Here is a 16,981-nt window from a genome sequence, read left to right as displayed (position 1 = left end):
ATCTGACACAGAGGGGAGGGGAGAGATGGGGTCAGTGACTCCTGCAGCCACTTCCTGTTGCTTCACTTGACTCAGGCTCACCCACAGGTAAGACCTCTGAGACAGCACCATGGGCAGAAACCTTTGCTTTGCAGTTCTGTGGTCCAGACCCCAGGGGGTAGAGGGCTGTCACTCACCAGCCTGACCGATAGAGAGGGAGCTGGGAGCTGGGGAGAGCCCTGGACAGATGGGCTTGAATATGACTCAAGACCTAAGGTGGAGAGGAGCATCTAAAAGTCTCATTGTCCCCCTCCCCACCACAGGTGCCCTAAGTTTCTAGGAAGAGCCTGGCACCCATCACCACGCTCCATTGCCACATGTCAGCAGCGATGAGATCCAAAACCAAACCGAAGTTAGCAGTGATGTGGCCCTGACGACAGCTTCTACTCTCCAGCAGTGGCGAGGGGAGAGAGCTGAGGGACCAGCTTCTCTGTCTTCTGGTGTAGAGGCAGGGTCCCCAGAGTGAGAGGTTGGGAAGCGCTCTGAATCTCTCCACTCCCCAGAGCAGCCCCTTCCCTGGGAAGCTGGTCAGCGCCAAGCCTGCTGCTGTCCAGTGGCTCAGCACTGCCACATGGTGGACACTGGTGGTACTGAGCCCCAGCCCCCAAGGCGCCACCTCTCTTCCCCTGTGCCATATCTACTGGTCTCTCTTGACAGCCCCCACTGGCTGAATAGCGGGGAGACTAATAAATTGGAATAGGGGCACATTTCCAAATCACACTCACTTCCTCCCAGCTTCTTGAAGAAACTTGAGCATAAGGAGAAAGGCTGGCATGAGGCCTTGGTTAGGCCATTTAAAGCCAGTGAGCAGTGTGGTAAGGAGGGCTGGGGTTGGGACTAAGGTTGCTGTACTGGCCATGCTTTTTTCTTAAAGGTCCATAAACCTGGGCTTCCTGGTGGCACGGTGGTTGAGAATCCGCCTGCCAGTGCAGGGGACACGGGTTCGAGCCCTGGTCCGGGAAGATGCCACATGCCGCCCAGCAACTAAGCCTGTGCGCCACAACTACCAAACCCGTGTGCCTAGAGCCCGTGCTTGGCAACAAGAGAAGCCACCGCAATGAGAAGCCCATGAACTGCAACGAAGAGTAGCCCCCGCTCGCCGCAACTAGAGAAAGCCCGCGCGCAGCAACGAAGACCCAACGCAGCCAAAAATAAATAAATTAATTTTTTTTTAAAAAGTCCATAAACCTTCCATTTCCCACCACCATGAACAGAGGCTGGCACCACTTCTAGGATATCCCAAATCTAGGCAGTTCTTACAGTGCCCTGAAAGAGAACCAGCAGCTGGGGACAGGCCCTTCCAACTCCCATGCCCCTCTGCCATCCTTGATGGACTCTGCCCTGCTGTAAGATTGCATCACCACTACCCCCACCTCTCTAGGTTTCCCCAGACATCACAGTAACGTGCTACTCCCCCCCAATGCTCCAGCCCTCGTCCACACTGTGCTCCAGTCCAACTGGACTCTGGGCGGTCAGCACAGGCAAGGTCAGGGGGTGACTTCTGTGCCCCGTGGCACTGCCACCTTGGCCTGGGCAAGAGGACTCCGTTCCTCCCACCCCCAGCCTCTCACCACTGTCCCAGCCCCATTGCTAGAAATAAAAAGACCAGAGTTCACCTTCCAGCCCAGAGAAATAACCACTGGGATTCCCAGCTGCCTCATGGAAACTGCTGCAGCAGTGGTGGATGGGCAAGCTAGACAGACTGTAGGTATGGGGGAAACTGCCCTTCACACCTTGCTCATATGGAGTTCCCTCCCCCGAGCCCCAGACCTTGGGGACTGAGCATGTGAAATCATCCTCCTTCTTGCATCATGCGTGTCCACATAGCCCCCCCACCCCCCTACCCCTGCCTCAAGCTCCGTGACCAGGGCCAGATGGTGAAACCTGAGCTCCAGGGGGGAACCTCCACCCCCTGCAGGGACCTGATGGGCAGCACAGTTGGCCAATCCTGGGGCTCAGAGGGTAGGTCTGCCTGCTGACCACTAGGTGAGGGAGCCCTAGGCTGCTGGCTCTAGAGAGGCCCCAGTCAGTAGCCAGACATAAGCTGTGAGGGTCAAAGTGGCAGACTACACTGAACACAGCTACCCATCGGACCATCCACTGTCTGCCTTCCTGAGTCCCAGGCAACAGAAGACAGGTGGCTCTACCCTTGGCCAAGGGTAGGTGTGGCACTGCTGTCTGCTGCCGCCGTGCCCTCATTGGCCTCCACGCAACCAGACTCAACAGAAGGAGCAACTGCCATCCGAGGCTCCCGACCTGACCCAGGGCCATTCACCAGGAACATGGGGCTCTCTGATGTCCAGCTCCAGCTGGTGCTGCTGTGGGCACTGGTGTGGGCACAGAGGGCAGGGTCTGTGTGTCCCTCCTGTGGGGGCCCCACACTGGCACCCCAAGCAGAACGAGCTCTGGTCCTTGAGCTAGCCAAGCAGCAGATCCTCGAGGGGCTACACCTGACCGGTCGTCCCATAATAACTCATCCTCCACCCCAGGCAGCGCTGACCAGAGCCCTCCGGAGACTGCAGCGGGGAAGTGTGGTTCCAGCGAATGGGGAGCAGGTCATCAGCTTTGCTGCCATCACAGGTGGGTGAGGGAGAGACAGGCAGAGAGCAGGCGGGGGGAAAGGGAGGAGGGAGGGGAGAATGACAGCGAGAGCAGAAGCAGAGGGAGCGCAGTACAGGAGGAAGAGGAGGAGTTGGAGCAGGACTGGCCTCGGAGTCCCTGCTTCTTCTAAAGGTGGGAGTTAGGGAGAGCGGCTGGCAGGGCTTGCGGGAGTCTCAGGGGACAGCATCATCTCCGCTCACATTCCTCAATCCCTTCTCCATCTTCCCGGCAGACTCCTCCACCTCCACCTGCAGCTCCACGCTCACCTTCTACCTGTCCACTCCTCGCTCCCACCACCTGTACCACGCTCGCCTCTGGCTGCACGTGCTCCCCACCCTTCCCAGCACTCTTTCCTTGAGGATTTTCCGATGGGGCCCTAGGAGGAGACGCCGAGGGTCCCACGTCCTCCTGGCTGAGCACCAACTGACAACCCCAGGCTGGCACGCCCTGACTCTGCCCTCTAGTGGCTTGAGGCATGAGGAGTCTGGTGTCTTGAAACTCCAACTGGACTGCAGACCCCTAGAAGGCAACAGCACAGCTGCCCCCCAAACTCAGCAGCTCCTGGACACAGCGGGAGAGCAGCGGCCCTTCCTGGAGCTGAAGACCCGGCCCAAAGAGCCTGGAGCAGGCCGGGCCAGGAGGAGGACCCCCAGCTGTGAGCCTGAGACCCCCTTATGTTGTAGGCGAGACCATTATGTAGACTTCCAGGAACTGGGATGGCGGGACTGGATCTTGCAGCCCGAGGGGTACCAGCTGAATTACTGCAGTGGGCAGTGTCCCCCGCACCTGGCTGGCAGCCCAGGCATTGCTGCCTCCTTCCATTCTGCCGTCTTCAGCCTCCTCAAGGCCAACAACCCTTGGCCCTTGGGTACTTCCTGCTGTGTCCCTACTGCCCGAAGGCCTCTCTCTCTCCTCTACCTTGACCGTGATGGCAACGTGGTCAAGACAGATGTGCCAGATATGGTGGTAGAGGCCTGTGGCTGCAGCTAGCAAGAGTACCTGGGGGTTTGGAGTGAAGAGATCAAGCTAGGGGTTCCTAGGCAAAGGGCATCTGTGTCTGGAGGCGTCAGAGTCCTGATCCATACCTTCATCCAGTGGGTCACCTGGCAATATGACTGGGTTGACCCCTCTGGGACCCAAATGGGCACTTTCTTGTCCAGACTCTGGCACATTCCAGGCTGGTTGATGTGTGGGGAGATGGGAAAAGTGTGTCCTCTAAAGGAGTCTACCCAGAAAGTATGATTTCCTACCCTAAGCCATCTGAGAAGATGGCAGAGGTGAGGGAGGGAGGGTGGGAAGGAGAAGGCAGAGAAAAATCACTTAGTCTCTCCAGAGGAGAGAAAGTCCTCAAGTGAGGGAAGGAAGAAGCAGACCAAGGGCCCATTGGGCTTGGGATGGGGGAAACAGGCTGGCCAAGTGTAAGGGCTGTGGAAGTGCTTGAAGGGAGGCTCAAGAGGGAGCTGGGAAAGGGGCTGATGGGAGGTGTTTGGGAGAGCCCCAGAAATGGGAGTCCAGAGAGAGGAGTGCTGAGCCTGAAAAGTTCTCTGGTTTTTCTTGGGGGAGGCAGGACCCATCAGGGAGGCAAATGTTTATACTTTCCTAATAAAAATGAGGAAAAAAAAATCAACAAGTGTGAGTCATGAAGAAGGGCTGGGATGATGGTCCAGAGCAATGGTTCTCAGAGTGTGGCCTGGGAACCTCCAGGAGGTCCCTGAGACCCTTTCATGCAGTCAAAACAATTTTCATAATAAAACTAAGATGTTATTTGCCTTTTTAATTTTCAATGTCTCAACAGCCTACAGTGGAGTTTTCCAGAGGCTGTAGGACATGTGATTACATCACCTTCCTGACATCTTTGTTAATGGGATGTGTGCTTGTGTATTCTTGTGTTACAAACTTTTTTTTCAGTTTTAATTTCTAATATGGTAAATTGATATAAATCACGTAAACAAAAGCTCAGTCATTTTTCAAAATGTAAAGGGACACTGAAGCCAAATTGTTTGAGAATTGCTGATCTAGAGTCCTGGATGGGGAGGAGAAAGCAATGCGCTCTAAAAGAGCTCCCCTGGGACTTCCCTGGTGGCGCAGTGGTTAAGAATCCGCCTGCCAATGCAGGGGACATGGGTTTGATCCCATGGGGTCCGGGAAGATCCCACATGCCGCAGAGCAACTAAGCCCGTGCGCCACAACTACTGAAGCCCGTGCCTTTAGAGCCTGTGCTCTGCAACAAGAGAAGCCACCGCAATGAGAAGCCCGCGCACTGCAACGAAGAGTAGCCCCTGCTCGCTGCAACTAGAGAAAGCCCGAGAGCAGCAACAAAGACCCAACACAGCCAAAAATAAATTAAAAAAAAAAAAAGAGCTCCCTGGAAGGGGCATGTGTAAGGTCTCTTCTCCAGTTATCATTGATCTTGCCTGACCCTCTGGGTATAACTGTCTGGGTCAAAGTCATGTGGGGGAGGGAGGCTAAAATAGGGCTCCTTATCTGTCCTCCCACAGTTAATACATATATTTGTCAGGCCTCAGACCTCTTCCTAGCTTCACCTTTCCCCTTGACCCTCAGACTGAACAGTTAACTGACTGACTCTCCAGACCCAAGGAGGCGTGGTTCTTGGAAGCAGAGCTAGGATGTGGGAGGTCTATCTGAGGGGTGACAGAAAAAGAAGGGGCTCCTTTCCCCCACCATGCCTTCTCCCCTTTCTCATAAAGAAAGTTCAGAGAGATTAAAATAGCTGCCCCTTCCCCTGCATCCGGTAACCATGGCAACACAAGTCCAAATGGACAGGGCACTCCCCTATCAGACACTACCACTCTGCAGTAGCAGCCTCTGCCGGTGTGCCCCTCTGTTTCTTTGGGGTTATGCAACCCCTGCATGGGCTCCCAGCTGGGCTTTGGTGGGGGGACCTAAGCCTCCTACTCCTTCACCTCCCCCAGTCTCCTCTGCCTCCAATCAGACTCGAAGAAGGTGTCATGTGCCAGAAAGACCAGCAGAGGGAGCAGACAGCCTTGAAGAGCAGAAAGAGAGGGACGCGTAGAGGTGCAGAGGTGGCCCCAGTCTCCAGAACTCCGAGATGAAGGAAAGTAGGAGTTCTCCGGGAACAGTGCTTCAGTCTCAGGGTTCCTTAGCAACTTTGTGAACACAGGTCCTGCCCTGCACCCAGAGCCTCAGCCACTGCTCCTCCCTTTTATGCTCCATGGACCCCTCACCTTCCGCCCAGGGCTCCCAACCCAACTCTGTCCCAATCCTGTTTCCACCCCAAATCTGTCCCAACCCCTTCATGTTCTATCCAAAGGGTGAGGCAGGCAGAAAAACTACAGGATATTTATGGAATGCTCAGTTAGCACCAACTAAAGTCGACGACCCTACTTCCAATATTATTTTTCTCGGGTGAGTTTTTTCGTCGCCCCTCCGCCCCCCAATATATATCTCAATTTATTTTTTCTGGCTCTGATTCAGGGCCTCTTCATAGGCAGCCGATCCAGGGATCCACGCCGGGATTTACTGCCCACTACCAGCAGCGTGTTCAGCGGGGGGGGGGGGGGGTGTTAGGCAGTATAGGGTGCCTCAAGGGAGGGGGAGGATCCTGGGGGTCCTGGGGGTGCAATAAGCCCGGCACCCCCTCTCTTGCTTCCAGCTACCCCGCCTCATCCTCCAGAACGGCAAGAGGGAGGGAAATAGGAGGGAGGTGAGGGGCGAGCGGGAAGAGCGGCGGCGCGCCAGCGGCTAGAGCGAGAAAAAGTTTTTGCAAAAGGGAAAAAAAAGTTTGCGCTTCTCGCGGGTGGTCCCGGCTCGCGGCCCGGCGGGCTGGGCCGGCGGGAGGGCTGGGGGCCAGGTTGGGGGGTGGGGGTGGCCCTGAGGCTACGCTGCTGTAGCCCTGTCCGCCCCCCCTCCCCACCGCACACCCCCCAGCCCAGACTCCAGCCCTGGACCGCGCATCCCGAGCCCTGCGCCCAGACGGAGGTGAGAAGGGGGGCAGGAGGGGGACCACCTGGGAGCGGTGGGGGAAGGGACCTGAGGGGATGCTCTACTTGCGAGGGACTCTGCCCAGCCAAGGCGGGAGACCTAGGGCATAGAGGCAAAATAAGAGTGGGAGAGCCTGGGACAAGATATTAGAAAGTTTGGAGAATTTTTTCAAATGTTATCTCCCTTTCTCTGTATTTTTTTTTCTTCTTCTGACAGTCTGTGTGTCTCTGCCTCAGGCAACCGTGGATCTCTTTGTTTGTCTCCGCCTCTCCCACATGTTAGGAACATCTCACTTTAATGAGGTTGGGATGAAGAGGTTGGAAGGACGGCTAGCTGGAGGTCTGCGTGGTAGAGAGGGAACTCCAGGTGTGATTGTGAGCGCAGGGCAGGAAGACATCAGTGTTTCTGAAAGGAGGGAACAGCTACGGAGAGACTCCTAGATAGGGTGTGTGAGGTGACAAAACCACTGGGGGGCGGCTGGGCTTAAAACTCTGACCTGTCTTGTGACAGATGTGCTTGCTGGTGCATGTATTTTGGGGAAAAAGAATTGTCTTCTGGAGTAGGAAGGAGGCTGGTGGAGTCAGTCTCTAGTTTAGGCCCTAGGAAGACTCCCCAAGGAATTTGGACTCCTGGGTCCCAATGGCTGTGGGCAGGGTGCTAAGGAGGAGCTGAGAAGACCTTGTCTTGACCCTCTGACCTCAGGACCACCAGGGCAGATGGGGCCAGCCACAGGGAGACCCCTACTGGGATGGGGCGGGACCACTGGCCACTGCCTGCCTGTGCATCCCCGTTGGCCCCCCTCCCAAACGGGAGCTGGGGACCGAGGCCCCTCCTCTGGCTCAGACCACCCTGCCTGCCCTTGCTCCCCGCTCTGAAGCCTCTTTCAGGCCCCATGACCCCGAAACAATCCGTCCTGGGCAGCTAGCTTTGGGGACAGGATTAGGGAAAGGGGATCCCATAGACACTGGGGACTGAAGGTTTTAGGGCGCTGGAGAACTGGGGTCTTCATACGATAGGTCTTTACGGTCCAGTAGAGGGAGAACGCAGCGCAGTTTCCCGGGGGGGAGTTGTAAGGGCCGGAATAAGGGTGGGTTTTCCTTGGGGGGCGGGGTCCAGAGACACCCCCCCATTATCTCCCAGGCATCCCCTGCCAGGCGGCACAGACCCCGCCCTTGACGTCACTAGGGGGTTCCCGGGGGTCTGGAGGGGTTAACCCTTGGGAAGCCAGCTGGGATACCCAGGAACCTAAGGTGTCCTGGCCCCTCCCCCTCCCCAGACACACCTTATTTTATTTACCCTAGTCACTTTCTCTCCCTGTAGTTTCTGGATTCTTCTTTCTCACCCCACCAAGGGGACTCCCACTCTCCAACAGTGCCCCCCCCCCCGCCCCGGGCGCCAATGCCAGCTCTCTGGATGCACTGAGGGGAGGAGGGAAGAATGTGTCCCGCCTCTCAGTCCACCCTCCCTCCACTCCGCGGCGGCTCGCTCGACTGGGCTCCCGGGGCGGGCGGGGGAAAAAGAGCCGTCTGCAGCCAGAGCCTGCGGCGGCGACTTGGGTGGGCCGAGGAGGCACGGGGGCGGAGAAGGCGGGACCGGGAGAAGGGGGGCGGGGCCGACTCCTGGGAGTTGGGGAGCGGGGGTGCGAGGGGGGACTCCGGAAAATTAGGAGACACAGAGGATGATTCAGGGCTCCAGCAAGGGAACCCTGGAGCTCCCTGCCCCATCCTGCGCTCTCATCCACACCCCAGAAAAACTTAATTTTCTGAAGCTGGAAAAGTTGGCGAAATCTTCCTTTCACTAATGTGAAGGGGAGACGTGGGTGGGCTGTGGCACGCGTGGGTGAGGAGGGATGTCGCCCAATTTCCATCTCGGCCTCCCCTATGGCTGGGCACTGGGGCAGGAAGATGACTGAGTAGGCATGTTTGGGGGAGTCTCTTTAGTTTTGGGGGGTCGTTAGCTAGCCCCCGCCTCCTTCCCCTGGGTGAGTCATAGAGGAAAGAGGCGGGAGAAGTGTCCCCCCATCCAGCTGCCAGGCAGCTGTGCCCCCCCCCCCCCAAAGTAGTGCCAAGGTCGAGTTGGGAGGTCTTGGTTGCAGGATCCGGATCTCCGCTGGTAAAGGAGGAGTTAGGAAGAGTAAAGCCCAGGCTGCGGGGTTCTGGCTGGGTCATGGGGTCCGGGTTCCGCTCCCCATCTTACCCCGCCCTCACCCTAAATCCCAGCATCCTGGGATCACCCACCGCGCCGGCCGGCCCGCTCCCTGTCGCTCTCCACCCTACCCCGCCCCACCCCACCCTCAGTCCCGGGAGACCGGAAAACCCGGGGTGGAGTAAAAACTGGAGTTTGAGGAGAAGAGCGGACAGCGGCACCCTCTTCTCCCTCACTACTCCTCTCTAATGGATGACTTGTGTGTGTTTGTGTGTCTGTCTGTCTGTGTCTGTGTCTGTGTCTTCTCCCAAAGTTTTCCCTCACAGCCCCTTTCCTGTTCCCCGAAAACAGACCAAAAGAGTTAGGCGGACGCCCAGATTCAAACCACCCCTGAATAACACCAGCTTCCATCCTTTGTACCCAACAGACCCTGGAGGCTCTCCTCAGAAACTTTATCCCCTTCCACACAGTTTTCTGCCTTAGAGAGGAAAGGACAGATCATCTGGGCTCCCTCCTGGTCCCGTCAGCCTCTCTGGGCTGTGGCGAGGGCTCCCTCTGCTGGACACTGGAGAGGTTGTAGACGGGCTGTCACTAGGCAGCGAGCAACAAATGAAGAAAGGGAGAGGGGCTCAGGCTGAGCAGCCAGCCCAGTGCCTGAGGTCAGTCACTCCTCCTCCTGAGTTCCCCCATCCCACCCCTCAAAGCTGGCCCATGGTCAGAACAAGATGAAACAGAGGGCCCATGGTATAAAATCACCTGAAGCTCACAGGCACAATTAGTCCACAACACTCCCCCTACACACACGCACACACACATACACACACACACACACACACACACATACCCACACACACCCCACCCAGGCAAAGCTCCCACCCGGTTCCCACAAAGATCCCCAAGATTGCCTCTACCTCTATGGGACTTCTCTCCTTACCCTCCCCTGGCTGAGGGAAGCTCATTTCAACTTGATTTCCCATGGCAGATGTCTTGGAGGTGCTCTGCCCAGGGTTCGGCACCTGAGTTAGTTATCTGACCTTCCATATTTCTCTCCTGCCTTTATAACTTGCAGATCTCCCTTCCCCTCCTGCAGTGTCCCCACACTCTCCTCTGAGACACCATGTTCAACTCGATGACCCCACCGCCAGTCAGTAGCTATGGCGAGCCCTGCTGTCTCCGGCCCCTCCCCAGTCAGGGGACCCCCAGCATGGGGACAGAAGGTCAGTGCGTACACCAATCCCCGGACCTTGAGGACTGGCAGATCTGTCACCCAGTCCCAGGGATCCCTCATCTATCTCCGGCCCCATGCCAGTTTCCCATATACAAAAAGATCTGAGGCCCCATGTCACTGGGGCTTGGAATATGGGATCAGGCCTCACCTGGGGTTTCAAGGTGAGACCTTATGTGTCCTCCATTCCCAACCCCCATTCCAGCTGTACCTCTTTTCTAGGACTGCCTGGCCTGCCCTTCTGCCACCAGGCCACCCTCATGTCCGGCCCCCACAGTTACGGGCCAGCCAGAGAGACCAGCAGCTGCACGGAGGGTGAGGCTTCGGGCAACATCTCTTTCCTTTCTGCCTCTTTGGGACTTGTCCTGAGGGAGAAAGTTGGAGGGCAGGGCATCTACTTTGGAAGAGGAAATGCTTGGAGATGGGATCAAGGAATCAGAGCATGATCAGGAGGTCACAGATGGGGTCAACAGGGCAGAGTCTGGTGTCATTTCTTTTGGCTGAGAGTCAGGACCCATGGGCTGCATGCATGGGGGACATGCTCCTTTACCGTATCTATCTCCCCTGTTTCCTGCCCCAGCCCCACTGTTTCCTCCTCCCCGGAGTGCAGTCAAATTGACCAAGAAGCGGGCTCTCTCCATCTCACCTCTGTCAGACGCCAGCCTGGACCTGCAGACAGTTATCCGCACCTCACCCAGCTCCCTCGTGGCCTTCATCAACTCACGCTGTGCATCTCCGGGGGGCTCCTATGGTCACCTCTCCATCGGCACCATGAGGTGCAGACAGCCTCGGGCTAAGAGGCCCCTAAAGGCCCTACCAAACCCCATTAAAAGCCTCAAGCCCTCCAAACCACCTGACCCTATTTGAATCCTTATCACTTCAAAGGCGTGGAAGCCCTCCTCAGTACTTCCCTGGGACTGCCTCAACCACTTCCCATACCGTCTTCCAGAAACCCTCCAAAGAGCTCAAGAACTCCTGAGGCTTTCTGAGATGATAGTCCTAAGTAACTGCCTCTCCTCCTCCTCCTCCTCAGCCCATCTCTGGGATTCTCACCCCAGATGAATCACCAAAAAGGGACCTCGCCTTCCTTCGGGGTCCAGCCCTGTGGTCCCCATGACCCCACCCAGGGTGGGATGATGCCACATCCTCAGTCCCGGGGACCCCTCTCAACTTGCCAGGTGAGAGTCCGCATATTGTCACCTGATTTCCCTCAGTTCAGGGTGGGTGGGTGGTAGACTTTTTAGGGGAAAGGTGAATGAAGAACAGAGGACGTAAAAGTTTTCAGTGCCAGAAAAATTAAGGGGTATGGGTGCCGGGGTTCACTTCTTGGGGTTGAATCAGTCTCTTCCAAATGAGATCCCACCTTTCGCCCATCCCATTCACCAGTGCAGTCTAAGGAGGAAGTCTCTTCCCAACCCAGGGGTTCCCGCTGCTTGGGTGGGGGCACTCAGGGCAGGAAGACCTGGCTGGGCTCTCTCTTCCTCCTGCTCACTTCTCCCTTCACCATCCTCACCTCTGCCCTTGGAGAAGCTGAAGTCTGAGCTGGATGCGCTGCTTAGCAAGTGCCCGGAGGAGCCCTTGGAAGGTGATATGTGCAGCCCCAACTCCACGGGCACACAGGTAAGGGGGAGCGGGGAGCTTTACCTCTGCAACCTGAGTGAAACAAAAGCTGTCACCCAGGTGACACTAGGATTCTCTCTCCTACCCTAGGATCCCCTGCTGGGGATGCTGGATGGGCGGGAAGACCTGGAGAGAGAGGAGAAGCCTGAGCACGATTCTGTGTATGAGACTGACTGCCGCTGGGACGGCTGCAGTCAGGAGTTCGACTCCCAGGAGCAGCTGGTGCATGTGAGCCGCAGGGGGTAACAGGAATGCTGGCTGGAGCCTGTAGGACATTCTGGGTGGGACATGGTGGAATCAGGCTAAGGGCAGGAGGTCAGAGGTTGGGTGCCCAGTGGGTAGGCAGAAATTCAGGAGGTGTAACTTTGTTTTAGAAACTTGGAAGAACAGAGCTGTGGGCTGTGATGTTCCTCCTGCCTCTTCTTCCCCCATGATGGGAAGCCATGGAGGGATATGGTGGGGTGGGGAGGTCCAGGGAAGGTCTGTTGTGGATCTCAGGGGCATAGGGAACCTCAGAGAACCTCTGCATCTTCTCCCTCAGCACATCAACAGCGAGCACATCCACGGAGAGCGGAAGGAGTTTGTGTGCCATTGGGGGGGCTGCTCCAGGGAGCTGAGGCCCTTCAAAGCCCAGTACATGCTGGTGGTGCACATGCGCAGACACACAGGCGAGAAGCCACATAAGTGCACGGTGAGGCACCCCCACCCCAAGCTCAGGGTTCCTTTCTAAATCGGGGCTCCCCACCAAGGTAGGGCCCAATCTGACTTTTGCCTTCGTAGGTCCCTTCCTCCATAAACAAATATTCAAAAATTGTATTTTATGACTAGGTTGCTATGAAGATGAACATATTGATATCATATATTAGAACACTTTCTTGGACCTAAAAGCTAATTTTTCCCCTTGTTTTTAAAAGAAATTAAAACATTTTTGTGGGCCCCTAGAAGTACAGTGGGCCGTAGGCGCCGGGCCTGCAACTCTGCCTAATGGGGAAGCCCTGCACTGAGGACACACACTCCCCAGATGACCCCTCCTAAGACAGTCTGGGCTCCTCGTGCAGGAGACGTGCCCTGGTTTGACCAGGGGCTGCTTGCTGCCTCAGCTCCATGTCCCTGCAGGCCGAGTGCCTCCAGCTACTTCTGTTCCCCCAGCTCTTGCCTGCCCTTGTCCCTGCATTTTGGGAATTCTGAAGCCCCAGTGCTCTCCCATCTTGAGTTATATTCTCTGATGTATGTCCCTTTTGAGATTCAGGGTTCCACTAACCTCCATGTCCTTCTGTCTGAGAGCAATCCTTTGACCCCCATGTCCCCTAGTTTGAGGGGTGCCGGAAGTCATACTCACGCCTGGAAAATCTGAAGACACACCTGCGGTCACACACGGGTGAGAAGCCATACATGTGTGAACACGAGGGCTGCAGTAAAGCCTTCAGCAATGCCAGTGACCGAGCCAAGCACCAGAATCGGACCCACTCCAATGAGGTGAATGCCCCACTCAAGAGACCCTCCCCACTTAAAGAAGCCACCTACTGGGGAGGTTCCCCCATAAGAAATCCCTTAGCCCAGCACCCACTCCACAGAGGTGAGTTCCCCCTACCCCCGACCCATATAATTCACCTGAAGAAGGTCTTTCTGAAACCAAGAATTTCCACTTACCACCCCTCCCCCTACCTCTAACCAACCAAAGGGCTAAACTAAAATAGACCCATTCTAACTAAAAGAGACCCCTGGTCCCTTCAACCCCTGAATTTATGAGGCCTCACAGACCTGGGTTCACCCCCTCATCTTTCCCAGGCCTGGGCTGTCAGTTTTCCTAATCTTCCCCTTGATCCTTTCATCCTTTACTCCAAGGGCCCTACTCTCCTTATTTCCTTGGGTGCTATGCATTCCTCCCTGACCCCCCTCATCCTCACTTACCACCACTTTTTCCCATTTCTTTTGCATTCTCCCGCTTTGATCCTTTTGCCTGCTGTCTTCACTCTCCATTCAACAGAAGCCCTATGTGTGTAAGCTCCCTGGCTGCACCAAACGTTACACAGATCCCAGCTCGCTCCGGAAACATGTCAAGACAGTGCATGGTCCTGACGCCCACGTGACCAAGCGGCACCGAGGAGATGGCCCCCTGCCCCGGGCACCGGCTCTTTCCACAGTGGAGCCCAAGAGGGAGCGGGACGGAGGCCCCATCAGGGAGGAGAGCAGACTGACTGTGCCAGAGGGTGCCATGGTGAGGCAACCCCCTGCCTCCATACCCCCGCCTGCCCTGCCGACATCTTTCTCGTCCCCTCCCAACTGGTCCATCGCCTCCTGTGCAAATCTCTCTTCTGTGGCCGGTCCCCCAGTCTCTTATCCAAGTTTTGCTCCTTGGGCTACCTCAAACCTAGGGATTTTAGTGTAATTAATTATTTAATGGGTTCAACAAACTCATATATAGGAATTAGTATATTATTTTAGGCCTTGTGCCTGTATAATTTCACATACTCCTCACAACAACTTCATGAGAAAGGAACTTACTCTCCCCATTTTCAGATAAGGAAACTCAGGCATAGAGAAATTGTTCAAGGTCATAGAGCCCAAATTTGAGTCAAGGTAGTCTAGGCTCTTCTCATCACCTTTTCTCCAGTTTGCCCTTGTCTTTCACTTGCTCAGCCCTCTCTATACCCTTAAGCAGTCACTGGGACACAGGCTTTAGCCACTCACCAAGTTCAGGGAACTGTGGGGAAGGGGGATGGGTGCCACCCTTAGCCCTCATCTTCCCCACAGAAGCCACAGCCAAGCCCTGGGGCCCAGTCGTCCTGCAGCAGTGACCACTCCCCAGCAGGCAGCGCAGCCAATACAGACAGTGGTGTGGAAATGACTGGAAATGCAGGGGGCAGCACCGAGGACCTGTCCAGCTTGGACGAGGGGCCTTGCATTGCTGGCACTGGTCTGTCTACTCTTCGCCGCCTTGAGAACCTTAGGCTGGACCAGCTACACCAATTCCGACCGATAGGGCCCCGGGGCCTCAAACTGCCCAGCTTGACCCACACCGGTGAGAGATGGGTGTTGGGGGTGGTTGCTAGGCTGGGATCTGGACCTTCTCTGGGGTTGGGAGGAGGACTTCACCCTTCAGGGCTGCTATACAGCTCCTTTGTACAATTAGAAAAACGTCCTCCTTCCTCAGGACGCTTTCCTTCCATCTATCAGAAAATTGTTGCGATATACAAAGTGTACGATGCAAATGCTGTCCCCTAGGATTGTGCAGTGTACAACCTGTAGGACTGTTCACAGCGACCCTGAATCCCTGGTGACCCAGAAGCAGAAAGGGCATGGGTGAAGGAGGAGACAAAACTGAGTGGTTAGAGTTAAGGAGCCTTCCTTGGGATTCCAGGACAAGGCTGTCCCTTGGGGGAGGCAGGGTGAGATTCAGAGGGCTCCCTGGCCACCCTGCCTTTTCTACCTTTCACTTGCAGGCACTCCTGGGTCTCGCCGTCTGGGCCCCCCAGTATCTCTTGACCGCCGCAGCAGCAGCTCCAGCAGCGTCAGCTCAGCCTATACTGTCAGCCGCCGCTCCTCCCTGGCTTCCCCTTTCCCCCCTGGTTCACCACCAGAGAACGGGGCATGCTCTCTGCCTGGCCTCACGCCGGCTCAGCACTACCTGCTCCGGGCAAGATATGCTTCAGCCAGGGGAGGTGGTACCCCACCCACTGCAGCACCCAGCCTGGATCGGATGGGGGGTCTTCCTGCACCTCCCTGGAGAAGCCGAGCCGAGTATCCAGGATACAACCCCAATGTAGGGGTCACTCGGAGGGCCAGTGACCCAGCCCGGTCTGCTGACCGCCCTGCCCCAGCCAGAGTCCAGCGGTTCAAGAGCTTGGGTTGTGTCCACACACCCCCCACAGTGGCAGGAGGAGGACGGAACTTTGATCCCCAACTCCCAACCTCTGTCTACTCACCACAGCCCCCCAGCATCACTGAGAATGTCACCATGGATACCAGAGGGCTACGGGAGGAGCCAGAGGTTGGGACCTCCGTGATGGGCAGTGGTCTGAACCCCTATATGGACTTCCCGCCTGCTGATACTCTGGGATATGGGGGACCTGAGGGGGCAGCAGCTGAGCCTTATGGAACTAGAGGTCCAGGCTCCCTGCCTCTTGGGCCTGGTCCACCTACCAACTACGGCCCCAACCCCTGTCCCCAGCAGGTCTCCTATCCTGAACCCACCCCAGAAACATGGGGTGAGTTCCCTTCCCACTCTGGGCTGTACCCAGGCCCCAAGCCTCCAGCTGGAGCCTACGGCCAGTGTCCTCGTCTTGAACATTATGGACAAGTGCAGGTGAAGCCGGAACAGGGGTGTCCAGTGGGTTCTGACTCCACAGGACTGGCACCCTGCCTCAATGCCCACCCCAGTGAGGGGCCTCCACGCTCACAGCCTCTATTCTCCCACTACCCCCAGCCTCCCCCTCCCCAGTATCCCCAGTCAGGCAACTATACCCAGCCACCTCCTGATTATCTTCCTTCAGAACCCAGGCCCAGCCTGGATTTTGAGTCCCCTACTCATTCTACAGGACAGCTCAAGGCACAGCTTGTGTGTAATTATGTCCAGTCTCAACAGGAGCTGCTGTGGGAGGGAGGGGGCAGGGGAGATCCCCCAGTCCAAGACCCTCTCTACCAGAGTCCCAAGTTTATGGGGGGTTCCCAGGTTAGCCTGAGCCCTGCCAAGGCACAAGTGGCCACATATGGACCTGGCTTTGCACCTAACTTGCCCAATCACAACTCAGGCTCCTATCCTACCCCTTCACCATGCCATGAAAATTTTGCAGTAGGGGCAAACAAGGCTTCCCATAGGGCAGCAGCACCACCCCGACTTCTGCCTCCACTACCCACTTGCTATGGGCCCCTCAAGGCAGGGGGCACCAACCCTAGCTGTGGCCATCCTGAGGTGGGCAGGCTGGGAGGGGGCCCAGCCTTGTACCCTCCTCCTGAAGGGCAGGTGTGTAACCCTCTGGACTCTCTTGATCTCGACAACACTCAGCTGGACTTTGTGGCTATTCTGGATGAGCCCCAGGGGCTGAGTCCTCCCCCCTCCCATGATCAGAGGGACAGATCTGAACATACCCCACCTCCTTCTGGGACCCCCAACATGGCTGTGGGCAACATGAGTGTCTTATTGGGATCCCTGCCTGGGGAGACACAGTTCCTCAACTCTAGTGCTTAAGGAGTGCGGAATCACAGTTCCACATTTCCTAAGGGGTTTCCATCCCCACAAGAAGTCAGGAGGAGTAGCCATAGCCCCCTGGAATACCCCAGGGATGGGAGGTATGGGCTGGGGCTGTACACAGTCTAACTATATTTCGGGAGGAATTTGATAATGACACTGTTTCCTGATAATAAAGGAACTGCATCAGAAAGAGCCCT

The 16,981-nt window shown here is 56.4% G+C and overlaps 2 protein-coding genes across 7 annotated transcripts; both read left to right on the top strand.

Annotated features, from left to right (window-relative positions):
• The first annotated feature begins 2,321 nt into the window (after positions 1–2,321).
• On the top strand, positions 2,322–3,867 carry INHBE (inhibin subunit beta E). Its single transcript, XM_057557359.1, has 2 exons — positions 2,322–2,619; positions 2,873–3,867. The coding sequence occupies exons 1-2, from the start codon at positions 2,322–2,324 to the stop codon at positions 3,628–3,630; spliced, it is 1,056 nt and encodes a 351-aa protein (XP_057413342.1). The 3' UTR covers positions 3,631–3,867.
• Positions 3,868–6,202: 2,335 nt separating this feature from the next.
• Positions 6,203–16,934, top strand: GLI1 (GLI family zinc finger 1). Of its 6 annotated transcripts, none has more exons than XM_057555863.1 (13): positions 6,203–6,325; positions 9,219–9,407; positions 9,839–9,965; positions 10,196–10,288; positions 10,554–10,749; positions 11,007–11,151; positions 11,504–11,593; positions 11,684–11,821; positions 12,135–12,284; positions 12,905–13,069; positions 13,581–13,811; positions 14,348–14,615; positions 15,037–16,934. In XM_057555863.1, exons 3-13 carry the CDS (start codon positions 9,866–9,868, stop codon positions 16,779–16,781), a joined length of 3,321 nt encoding a protein of 1,106 aa, XP_057411846.1. In that variant the 5' UTR covers positions 6,203–6,325; positions 9,219–9,407; positions 9,839–9,865; the 3' UTR covers positions 16,782–16,934. The 6 variants fall into 6 exon arrangements, with proteins under 6 accessions (XP_057411846.1, XP_057411844.1, XP_057411847.1 ...); XM_057555861.1 differs by having other exon boundaries at positions 6,230–6,600; XM_057555864.1 differs by having other exon boundaries at positions 6,230–6,600; positions 9,176–9,407; positions 10,629–10,749.
• Positions 16,935–16,981: the final 47 nt, after the last annotated feature.

The sequence above is a fragment of the Balaenoptera acutorostrata genome, chromosome 11 (assembly GCF_949987535.1).
Source record: "Balaenoptera acutorostrata chromosome 11, mBalAcu1.1, whole genome shotgun sequence".
Lineage (NCBI taxonomy): Eukaryota > Metazoa > Chordata > Mammalia > Artiodactyla > Balaenopteridae > Balaenoptera > Balaenoptera acutorostrata.
Note: the sequence above shows the minus strand (reverse complement) of the source record. Positions and strands in the feature narration are given on the sequence as shown.

Coding starts and splice junctions, on each gene's coding strand:
- INHBE (XM_057557359.1), top strand. CDS start 2,322: ATGGGGCTCTCTGATGTCCAGCTCCAGCTGGTGCTGCTGTGGGCACTG. Junction 2,620..2,872: donor CAGCTTTGCTGCCATCACAG/GTGGGTGAGGGA, acceptor TCTTCCCGGCAG/ACTCCTCCACCTCCACCTGC.
- GLI1 (XM_057555863.1), top strand. CDS start 9,866: ATGTTCAACTCGATGACCCCACCGCCAGTCAGTAGCTATGGCGAGCCC. Junction 10,750..11,006: donor CTCTCCATCGGCACCATGAG/GTGCAGACAGCC, acceptor CCTCCTCCTCAG/CCCATCTCTGGGATTCTCAC. Junction 11,822..12,134: donor CCCAGGAGCAGCTGGTGCAT/GTGAGCCGCAGG, acceptor CTTCTCCCTCAG/CACATCAACAGCGAGCACAT.